Here is a 12419-nt window from a genome sequence, read left to right as displayed (position 1 = left end):
ACGCTCACTAAGAGGGAGTCTTGATCGTTTCGAGCCCCTACTCTGATTACTTCTAAGCCAGGCAACCTGCTGGGCTCTCCCTAAGAATGGGTCTCCTGTTGTCCCATAGCAATGTGACTTAGCTTTTAACAGTTCCTGGTAATCCACGAACTTGTGTGCCCTTGCACAGCTCAGTTTAGCTCTGGGCCTCTGTTTACTCACGTGAATAACAGGAGACAGGAGGAGGTGCCTTCTGGTCCGACACCATGGAACCAGTGGTGTCTTGCTTTTCTATCTCACTGCGGTGAGCACGGTGCAGGGTCCATGGTGGTCCTCATTAAATGCTTCTCACTTACTAAACACAGACCAATAATGAGGATGACAGGTAACATTTATTGAGCCCCTACAATGTACCTGGCACTGTTCTAAGTATGTTTTAACTCCTTTCACCTCCCAACAAGCCTGTGTGGTAGGTCCTGTTGATGTTAAGCGCTCAGCTTGAGTCGCCCACTGAAGTCTGGGCCTTGCTTCCTCACCTGTAACAGCTTACAAGATTGAGAGCTACAATTTGCTAACATTGAATGGTTCCAGACAGTTCTAGGTACTCGACAGGCGGACAGTTCTCAGCAGAGCCTCTTGCACATAGAAAACCTCCAGGAAACAACTGGCATTATTCAAGATGTCAGGGGTTTTCTAAAGCAGGACGGCTCCAGGGTTACAACTTTGGTAAGGCGATTCCTTCTGGCTGGCACTGGCATTTCTCAGGTCTCAGAAGCCTTTGGTGTGGGTCTGCTATCTGGTGCTGGCTGGGAAAAGGGTATCTTGTAAGTGAGAGAGGCACTGGGATAAGGGTTTAGAAAGCTAGCTCCTGACCCCAGCTCCCTATTTCCTGGCCGTGGGACCTAGGCAAGCCTTTTCCTTTAGTGTGTTTCCCACACTATAAAACCTATGAAGGTGATGAGAGGAGGGGAGGGTCATCCAAGAGAAAACTGGTAACCATAGCAACCCTCCCCACCTGTGAGAGGAGGCTTGATTATAATAATTCTACAGAGAGCAGTCAGTAGGTGATACAAGAGCAGTGTATGAGGTGTATTTAACACTATGCTGCTGGTTAAAAAAAGTATATTCCTTCTGTTCTTGTTCTGATATGTGAAACAACACATAGTGCATTTGGTGACAACTTCCATTCTTATCCTGCCACATACCATCTCTAATGTTAAATAAATGTTGTATTTAGAATATCAATAAATGTCCCCAAGAACAGTAGTTTCCTTAACTAACTTAACAAAGCGGCGCTGATCTGTGATGAAAATGGGAGAAATAAAAACAATGTATGTTTTTCTTTAAGTGAAATGTACTCCATTTTTAAACCATGAGGGTTTTTTGTTTTTTGGGTTTTTTTTGGTTAAAATTCCTTTGGTTTATAAAATGGTGGTGAGAGTAGTTTTTAACTGAAAAAGCTATTAATGAGTAAAATATAAAAGGGCCAACTGTATGCTACGGCAATGAATATTTTCTGAAATTTAACTCATCTGTGAAATACAAGTATCTTGGATGCACAGGTGTAGGCTCAGACAAGCAGAATCTCAATAAGACAAGAGAACTGTTTTCCTTTCGTCAGCAGTACATCTTCCAACAACTGGTAAACTATACCTTTCTTTATAAGAATGTTCTGGTATCTGATTATTCTTCCAGTGAAAAATGCATAAAGTGGATTTTCAAACTCAATCTCATTATCTATAACTATATATTATAGATAAATGAATAGAAAACTCTATCTATTCACCTAACTACCTTTAACCTAAATGATCCTATAGCTAGTATGGAAAGACGCAGGATGACATTTTCACTTTTTCCTTTTAAAAACAGTATGTCCATTTTAGAAAATCTGGAAAGCACACAAGCTTGTAAATACCAGCTTTGAGATATAACTTGCTTACAATAAATTTCACAGATTTGAGGTGCCAAATAGATAACTGTGACAAAGATACGAAGCATTTTCATCAGCACAGAAAGTTCCGTTGCTCCTCTTTATATCAATCTCCCTTCTAGTACCCCACCACACACACCCCCGCAAGTAACCACTGATCTCACTGCCATCACTGTAAGTTAATTTTGTTGTTTTAGAATTTCATATGATTGGAATCACACTGTGTGTGTTCTTTTCTTTCTAACTTCTTTCTCTGAGTATAACGTGACATTCATTCATGTTGTCATATGCATCAGTAGTTGGTTCCTTTGTATTGTTCTGCATTGTTTCTGGTGTGAATACAGCACACTTTGTTTTACCCATTCTACTCTTCATGGACCTAAGGGTTGTTTAAAATTTTTGTCTGAGTAAAGCTCTTTTGGATATGAGTGGACTGGAATTTTTATGAACATATGTTTCCGATTCTCTTGAGTAAATATCTCAGAGCAGAACGGCAGATCATCTAATAAGTGTGTGATTAACTGTGTAAGAAATTTAGTTTCTGCATCTGGTGGCACCATATTTACTCACAACAACAGTGTACAAGAGATCCAGTTGCTCTACATCTTCAGCAACACTTGGTATTGCCAATCCTTTGAATTTCAGCCATTCTACTGGGTGTAAAGTGATATCTCACTGGGTTGTATTTGCATTTTCCTGATGACTTAATATTGCTGGGCATATTTTCATGTGCTTATTGGCCATTCTTTTACCTTCCTTGTGAAGTGTCCAAATATTTTGTCCATTATTATTGGTCTGTCTCTGTTCCAGCTAAGCAGGTCTTTAGGGTTCTGTATCTCCTGCATGTGCCCTATTCTCCAGATTTCAGGGGGGTGATTTGCATTATGACATCAGCTCTCTGATGGGTCCAAAAAAAAAAAAAAAAAAACACCCCACTGGTTTTCAGTTTGTCCAGCTTTTTTTCCTTTTTGGCTGCACTGTGCAGCTTGTGGGATCTTAGTTCCCCAACCAGGGATTGAACCCCTCGGCAGCGAGAGCGTGGAGCCCTAACCACCAGACTACCAGGAAACTCACTGTGTCCAGCTTTTTCTTGTGGTAAGGATCAGAGTGATGACATCCAAGCTCTTTACATATCAGAGCTGAAATCAGAAGCCTTCTGCATCTAATGAGATGATCATATGACTTTCTTCATTTACTCTTAACATGACGAATCACATCGATTTTCAAAAACGGAATCAACTTTACATTCCTATGCACACATAAACATGATGTAATATCCTTTTCGTCTATTGTGAGATTCAACCTGCTTGTATTTTGTCAAGGTTTGTAGGTTTATGTTCATGAAGGATATTGGTCTGTACCATACCATTCTTGTAATATCTTTGTCAGGTTTTGGTATCAGGGTTAGTGTGGTCTCATAAAATGAGTTTGGAAGTGCTCCCCCTTTCTCTATTTTCTGAAAGAATTTGTGAAAGTTTGGTTGCTAATTCTCGACTGTTTTAATTCACTGGAAAAAGCCTTCTGTGCTTGAAGCTTTCTTTATGGGAAGTTCTGATTAAAAGTTTAAGTGATTAAGAGATCCATGGCTATTTAAATTTTCTAGCTTTCTTGAGTCAGATATTGGTAAGTTATAGTTTTTAAGGAATTAGTCCATTTCATCTCAGTTGTTAAGTATGTGGGCATAAACCTGTTCATAGTATTTTCTGCTCTTTTAATGAATGTAGAAAACTTAGTGATATCCCCAATTTCTCACTTGATGCTCTTTTTTTCCCTCATTCAGGCTATCTAGACATTTATCAATTTTTGTTGATCTTTTCAAAGAATCAGCTTTACCTTTGTTAATTTTCTTTATTGCCTGTATGTTTTCTGTCTTACTGATTTCAGCTCTTTGAGATTAGTATTCTTCCTTCTCTAACTTCTTAAGGTAAAATTTTAATTAATCAATTTCAACTCTTTCTTCTTTCTTTTCTAATACAGGCATTTCATGCTATAATTTTCCTCTAAGTTCTGTAGCTGTACCACACAAACGTTTGAAATATTAATGTTTCTACTATCATTCAGTTCAAAATATGTTTTAGTTTCTCTTGCGATTTTTTTTTTCCCCTCTCCCATCTGGTTACATGGATGTGCATTAAGTTTCTAAATATTTGGGATCTTCTTGGTAATGATTTCTAATTTAATTCTGTTTCGGTCAGAGAGTGTACCCTGTGCCACTTCAGTTTTTTCAAATTTACTGAGACTGATTTGTGCCCTGGCGTACAGTACATCGTGGTGAATAAGTCCCCTGAACTGGGAAGTACATACATTCTGAAGCTGTTGGGTACAGTGTTCTGCCTGGCATGTGGTAGTGGTCACATAAATTTTATAAAACAAATGAATTAATTATGATTTAACAAATAAATGAAATGAATAGAAAGGGATTGGTCAAGGGGCTAAAATGAAGCTACAGTTGACCCTCGAACAACGAGGGGGTTAATCCGCCTGCAGTATTGTCAGCCCTCCGTATCCATGGTTCCTCTGCATCCGCGGATTCAATGAACCATGTAGCCCTATTGCATTTTCCATTGAAAAATATCTGCGTGTAAGTGGACCTGTGTATATCAAATCCACTTCGTTCAGGGGTCAACTGTATTTAGAGAGAAAGGAGGTAGCCAGTGTAGCTAGACTGAAGATGAGAGGATGACTGTAACTGAGGAAGCAAATATCCAGAGGATATACGGAACGTCTGGTTAAAGCAAAGGCAGAAAAAGCTTGTTTGTAGAAGGGAATAAGAGCATGCTTTCTGAAACAAGAGGCAGGAGAAGACAGATGGGTAGAGGGTAAATAGTTTTAGGGAAAGCCCATCAAACAGCGTGTAACTTTTCAGCGTAGCAGAAACCAGACCTTTACTAGCGATGAAGAAAGGAATTGGGAGAAAGCATGTTGGGAGAGCCACTCAACAGGCCACTGGGATGAAGGAAAGGCTGGGGGAAGGCATCATGGTTCCATGGAGGCCTGGCACGTGAATCTGTACTGGGGGGCAGTCATGAAGGGCTTTCTTCAGCAAAGGTTTCTATAACCCAGGAACCTAAACAGGGTCTAGGGTTGGGTTTCAGTAAAACCTCAGCAGAACTTTCTAATCATTATATTTTTCAACTATCAACTTCATGGGACAAGTTCTATCACAGGGCTTATCCTGGGAGCTACAGGATGGGTTACTTAATCCAGATGAGGAGGAGTAAGAAAGGCTTTTGCAGGAGGTAGTATCTGAACTAAAGCCCAAAAGGAAGCTGGAATTATCCAGGTAAAAGGGTAGGTTTGAGGATGGTAGAAGAAAGCATGGCATTTGAGAGCCCTGTAGCTCAGAGTAGGAGGGAGCAAGGAAAACCAAGCACTGTAACCGTCACCGTCATCCAAAATCTTGGACCAAAACAAACAAAAAATAACAGTTTGCTTTTAAAAATTATGAAATGCTCATCCCTGGAGGTGTCTGAGCAAAGGCTGTCTGGCCATCTAGCAGGGATGTTGGAAAGGACACGTGGGGAGACATATGATTGAAGTGGTAGGAGGACACTCGTTCCCCACCCTATTCCTTCATGGAAGAACTGCCCTGACTAACGCTCCTGGCCTCTCTCCTCCCCTCTGTTTGGTGCCCTTGGAAGCAGGAAACGGGTTTGCCCAGCCCAGCCTCATGTTCTGTCCTGTCTTGTGACCTGTGTGCCTGATGCAGTCTGCTTTCTCCCAGGCGGTTAGAGGGGCACTTCCCAGCTGTGCCAGTGACCAGAATACCTGATTTAGAGGGAAAATATTCTTAGCAAATCAATTCATCTGAAGACCTAAAGGATATTCTCCAAAAAAGCTTTATCGGGAATGAAGCTGATATTCTGATCTCCATTCATACTTCTCATTGAAAGGCGTATTTTTAAACTGACCCCATAAAACCTCAGATGACATCTGAAGTCACTTCCAACATTCAGAAATCTATTATCCTGAATCATCAAAACAACCAAATTCAGCATCCTAGGTTTAAGAATGCTGAGGAGTATAGAGGTGATGTTAGTAAGCTTTCTATCAAAGGGTGTTAAAAATGAAGAATAAATGCTGTTATTGGAAAATTAATATGTGGGAAACTCATGCCCTGATGATATCAAAACTTTACTATGCAGATACAAAATGCTGCTCGAGATTCAATAAAAAATGTAGAGCAGTTCATACAAAAGAGAAATGTAACAAAATACAAAGATATACAAAAGCTATCCAGAGGGAAAACCAATAAAGACAAGAAAATGCGCAGATGAAGCACTGTGGTAGTTCAACAAGCCCACATTTTATTGGGCTATACTGGGTTCCACAAAGTAGTGTTCTCACAGGTATAGCACATAAAATAATTACTCCACTTCTTTGGACACTTGTTTACTACACACCCCACTGACCTCCATGGGTAATTCTAACCGTGATAAAAGACTAGGAAGACAATAGCAGAAGGGTAAATGTTAGCAAATGCACAGAGCCCACAATCCAAAGGTTTGAAAAAGATAAAGAGGTTTCCCCTTTATTCAATAGCATAAGCAGAACTACCAAATTTCAGGGTGCTACATCCCAGCGGAATATTTTGAAAAGGGGAAAGAGGTACAAATGGGCAGTGTCTGAAGCACAGAAAGAACCAGAAATATTCACTGATTTTGTAGGAGACCAATGAGAAATGTGACAAGTCAATACTGACCACATGCAGGGGACATTCACAGGGTAAGTATTTATTCCTGCAGACATCTAAAGGATTCCCACCTGTGTTCCATGAAGCAGGCCACGTGGAAACCTTTTACACATTCCAAATAGCTTCTAAAGATACACTTTGTATTCTGAGGAGCTCTGACTGCCTCACTCAGGAAGATAAGTCTTTAAAGTTGGGAGGGGAAAGAACCCTTTACAGAGGAAAGAAAGGCTTGATGCTGAAGGAAATGAGTTGATTTTAGCAGCCACCACAGGAAGAATACCAGGCACAGCCAGGGGCTGAAACTGCCTCAAACCTGAAAAGATTCTTAACTGTGCATAAAAAAGAATCCGAACATTGCCTGTGAGCTTACACCTGGTCCCAGCAGAGCTTCCTCATCAGCATTCCAAGCCCGGCCTCAGAAAGCTGGGGAAAGAATCCTGCAAGCACAGGAAAATAGACAAATTTCTTTCCTTCAAGCCTAATCTGATGATTTAAATCTATCTATCCTAATGCCTCTCAGGTGTTCTAACCATCTTATGCCTGTTAAGAGCGCTTCTGCAGGGAGTTACCACTAGTAGAGTCTCTTCTGATTTAACTCATCTGCCATAAAATAGCAGGTGCCTTCTGGACACAATGAAATTCTCAGAAATTCTAATAGGAAATTTGCACAAGGTTTTGAATACTGGTGTGTTAAAACATACCTTAAGTTTCCTTAGACTTTGGAGAAACTGGATGGCGGAGGGGGGGGAGTTTGTTTAGAATATAATGTATTTTAAACAAAGGCATCAGAAAGATGTTAATATAGTGGAATTGTTGGTTGAAACCAATTAAAAAAAGATGAAACAACTACCAAGGTTAAAGGATACCTTTCAAAAAAGTTAAAATCATGACTCTCATCATATACAAAAATAAACACATGTTTAAGATTTTGTGGAAACTGATAAGATGTTACAACCAACTCAAAGGAGACTCCAAAGAGCCGACACATGTTTAGATCAGCAGGAGTGAAATGAATGTGTAAGTGGGAGACAAAACTCACCTTTTCCACAGTGGATTGGGAAGTCAACTGAACCTCCGTGGGACAGAATTTACACATCTACACACAAGGATTATTTTATACTGCTATCACTTACCTACAACTTACAGAGTTGTAGAACAGCTTTGTAGAATCAGAATTAGACAACCCGAAATGATGTGCTATTGAGGATGCAGTTTTCTATGGAGGCACAATTTTTTCCCTACACAGATCACTGACCATTTTATTTATTGCTGTATTCCCCAAACCTGGTACAGGGTAGATGCTCCGTAAATACTTGCTGAACGGATGTCTACTATGTATCAGGCGTAAAGCTAAACCCTTCACATGCATCATCCCCTTTAACCTTTCCCACAACCCTTTAAGATAAATATTATTCTCATATCACTGACTTGAAACTAGCTTGTGTGATGTTGCACAGTTATTACTTGTCAGAGGTCGAGGGGTGGAGAACAGGGGCGGGTGGGAGGAGGAGGATTTGCCTCAGGTCTGTAATCAGAAAGCCCATCTTTTTTTTCTTCCTGATTCTTCTTTCCATTCAATATGTCTTTTTTATTTATCGCCATGGTCCCGCGCGCCTCTAAATTAAGGGATTGTTGATGTGTTACAGAGATATAACATGCTTCCCTGATGAGCATGATATTGGAGACCCTTGCTTTAAGACACATAAATGAACAGCAGTACTCAGGAGAATCTAAGCATAAATAAGAGACATATGGACGTCTTTATTGCGGCCTTGCAGATAAGCACAGGATATTTAGAGCCCAGATCCCAACCCCCATCCTTAGGTGCTCATTATAATTTTCAGGATAATAAAGATGGATGAATTCATCAGTGTTTATGTGTGTGGTTTGTTTTCATAGAAAGCGCAGCAGCACTTAGGAAAACAGCAGCAGCTAACATTCACTGCCTGCTTACTGTGACCGTGAGCTACTCTCACAGCAACACTCTGAGGCGGGTACTATTATCATCTCCTCTTTACAGGTAAAGAAAGCGGGAGTACACCAAGTCACCTTCACAGAATCACAGAACTAAGCTGCAAGTCTGGGCTTTGACCTGGCACTTGTAACCCCCTCCCGGCCCTCACTCTAAGACACTCTACTGTCTGCATGGGCTGCTGAGGCTCTCTCTGCCATCACGTCTTGATTTTGCACAATCCTCTTTGCCCAGTTTATCAGAGCCTACAAGGGCACTAGGATTCCTGCAGCCGCCAGCATCACAGGGCTGGCTTCAGTCCTGAAAGCTATCTTCGGGCCACTTGGCACTTGTGATCATTTGGGTAGTTTACATTCACCCTTGGAGAGAAACAGGAGACAAAAGTGGTCTTCTGAGGCCTTGAATAGGTGAAGGTCAGAAAGATGTGTGTGTCAAATGTTAACCTGAAATCATTCTCTCCTAAGTCCCCAAATAATCCCCTGCTTTCTTTTCTTGCCAGAAAACAGGCTGCCCTCAGAATGAAGTAACAGTATGATTTTAGACACCTCCAGATGAATTTCGACATGAAGAACAGCACAGTGCTAGTATGTAGAAGGTGTCAATAAATGATTAACTTAGTGGTTTGTTTATATCATTTCATTTAATCTTCACAATGACTCTCTGAGACAGGCATTGTTATTATTATCATCTCCGTTTTGAAGATGAAGAAGTGAGGTTGAATAACTTGTCTAGGTTAAGCAGCTTGTCCAAGATCTCAAGAAGGTTGCGATTTACCAATACCAGAGGTGTTTGTGGAGACCAAGTATGCCACCAAAAGCAATATGACAGCTGTTTGCAACACAAGGCCACTTAGCAGAAAGCCTTAGGAAGTGGTACCATTTACTCCATAAGCATTGAAGCATGAGATCTTTATTTCTGAGGGGGGTGTAATGCTCATCCTTTTCAAACAATTATAAATGCTTACCCTTCCCTCAAGGGTATCACAGAATTCCCACGCCTAACAAAAGATAACACTACTTTCTAATAAGATCATGACAAAGGTTTTGCCATTACTATCACACAAGCATTAAGAAACAGACATTATCTCATGAAGGTTACCATAATCAGCCAAATGGTTACTAACTGGTTGATAAATTTTAGGGGTGGAATAACTGATCCTGTATGGGATTTTCTTATATCCTTAAGCGAGGGACTAAGAAAAAGAATCTAGACGCTTGGAATCTAAGCTAAGTTCTGACACTGCTTTCAGGATTTCAGGAATTTCATCCAAATGGGCCATTACCTCCAGTTCAGAGGAGAAAAGAAGTATATTAAGGACCATTTCTATGCTTAAGTTAGGAGGATTTCACTCTCTGTTACCTCACTTTGAGCTACACCTGTGTGTTCCTTACATATTTAAACATTACTAACTTGGTCATCAGGAATCTCTGATAATCTAGCTCAGCGTTATTTAAATGTTATTTAGAGACTTCCCTGGTGGTGCAGTGGTTAAGAATCCGCCTGCCAGTGCAGGGGACACGGGTTCGATCTCTGGTCCAGGAAGATCCCACATGCCGTGGAGCAACTAAGCCTGCGCACAACTACTGAGCCTGCGCTCTAGAGCCCACGAGCCACAACTACTGAGCCCACGTATCACAACTACTGAAGCCCGTGTGCCTAAAGCCTGAGCTCTGCAACAAGAGAAACCACCGCAATGAGAAGCCCGCGCACCGCAACTAAGAGTAGCCCCCGCTCGATGCAACTGGAGAAAGCCTGTGTGCAGCAACGAAGACCCAATGCAACCAAATAAATAAATAAAAATAAAATAAAAAAAAAATGTTATTTAATATTAGAAGCCTTTTTTTTCCAAATCAAGTTTTCTGTGCAATTTGAATACGTGAAACAGACACACCCATCTCAACCCAAAGCACGTCCCTCTGGCAGCCTCTAGTGCAACCAAGGGCTCCACGGAACGCACTTTGAAAACCACCCATCTAGTCCTGCTCTAAGGAGGTACGATCTGCCCCAGATCTTGAAGCTACAGGGTAAGAACTGAACTGCAAAAATAAAGCTTTCTGCTTGACGTGACCCTTTTCAAAGTGACGGGACTGAATATAGAGAGGTTAGCATTTCTGAAGATGCAAAGCATGAGCCTGGAAAGGGCTTGGCGTCAGGTGTGCTGAACTACTCGAGAGCAAGTCCCTTTCCCACTAGAGGGTCAGTTTTCACTTAGAAAAAAGAAGAATCTGGACTGGAATCAGATCTTCTCAACACTTTTTCCCACCTTGAAGCACAGTTTTGGTGCACAGAGCATGTTCCTCCATCCTATCTTTCATTATAAGGTTTGCAAAAGAGGAGGGTGGGAGGAATGGTACCCACAATCAAGCAGAATCTCAGGGCAGGTGGGCAGGCGAGGTCTGCAAAAGACCCCCTTACTCTGATGGGCTCCCACCGTGGACCTATCCGCTCCCTCTTACCCACTCCATTCTCCAATTGAGAGACACGATCCTACAGACTTTTACAGTTCATTATGCTGTCATATTTCCTGCTGCCAAGCGCTTCTCGACTTCCACACATAATACTCGAAGCCCGTTGATTTAAAGGGAGTCTTAATTTGTGCTTTGAGGGTATTCATCTCAGGAGCAGTGAGTTAGTATTATTATATTCAGTCCAGAATTTTCCCATTTAGAAACCTTTTCTTCTTAAAATGTCTACCTACGGACCTTGTAACCAAATTAATTTGAAGGATCTCCTCCCTTTCTTTACTCTAGGACTGCTACACTCTTATTTTCTCTAGGATCCCCCAACCCCTTACCCTGATTACCACATACTTTTATACTAGACATTCAAAATCCATGGTTCCCTGTAATAACCACTTATGCTTGTTAAGCAGCATGGCGTGCCCGGATCTGGAATTTATCGTTCCTTTTAAAGTAAACCCACCATGCCAGACAATTTCAGCAGGGAGATGCTTTTTCATTTTAAGGGTGTGGGAAAGGCCATTGAGATGGGAAGAGGGAGAGGGAGTGAAATATTTCGGATACTGCATACTTTACCAGTTATGTCATGCTGTTTGAATGACTCACTGTAGATCTGATACTGATTCGGACAATGTTTCTTCAACCACTTGCAGACATCCTGCTGAGTCCACAGAGCCACTGGTTTTGACAGCTTCACCGTAGCCGACTATAAATAAAGAAGGAAAAGAAGATCTGTTAATGCCAGCCCCATGCCTAGAAAGGCGCTGCTGTTAGAAGTCCTATAGTGTGGTAAAGGCTACAGGCTGGATTCCCTGAAGATAAATATCTGACTCTTGTCTTCCTCTGAGCCTTTGCAGACCTTCCCCATGCCCCTGAAAGCCAGAAAGAAAAGGTCCAGGTGGAGAAGGCCATGAAAACTACACCTATTCTCAGGTTCTCTCTACTGGGAGAAGTCCCCAGGAAGTAGTGTTTTCTGATGACTACTCTAACAACAAGACAATTAGGTTGCTAAGCAATTGACTAAATTTTAGGGGTGAAACAGCTGCCCCCAAGTGGCCTTTCTCTGTATCACAAGAAAGTGTCCATTTCTCACTATCCTCTGATATCTCTAGGACCTAGGATAACTGGCCCCAGCAGGTGCTAATAATTATTTTAGGAACGAATGTTATAGGATTTAGATACCTACATAAGAATAGCTCCTGAGAGCTCTGGATTTAGGGTGGTCCTGTAAAGTCTAGGAATTAGTTATGCACAGTAGGTAAGGAAAAAGTCAATTCCACCAGCATGTGGGGAATGGTAATAAGATAATGAGTGTAGCTAGACTTCATGTAGAAGCCAACTAGCCGGAGTCATTTATTGCTCACTGGATCTTTCGGGGAGGCTTAT

General features: G+C 41.3%; 1 protein-coding gene across 5 annotated transcripts in view; it reads right to left on the bottom strand.

Moving 5' to 3' along the window:
* The window catches only part of SAMD12 (sterile alpha motif domain containing 12), a 488950-nt gene that overhangs the window by 291398 nt on the left and 185133 nt on the right, over positions 1–12419 (bottom strand). For 3 of the 5 annotated variants that reach the window (XM_082364474.1, XM_082364472.1, XM_082364473.1), the window contains one exon: positions 11610–11739. In XM_082364474.1, coding sequence (XP_082220600.1) covers positions 11610–11739 — 130 coding nt within the window. The remainder of the gene's footprint in view (positions 1–11609; positions 11740–12419) is intronic. The other 2 variants (XM_082364475.1, XM_082364476.1) reach the window with 1 other exon arrangement.

This window comes from Balaenoptera borealis (assembly GCF_965194805.1).
Source record: "Balaenoptera borealis genome assembly, chromosome: 17".
NCBI lineage: Eukaryota > Metazoa > Chordata > Mammalia > Artiodactyla > Balaenopteridae > Balaenoptera > Balaenoptera borealis.
Note: the sequence above shows the minus strand (reverse complement) of the source record. Positions and strands in the feature narration are given on the sequence as shown.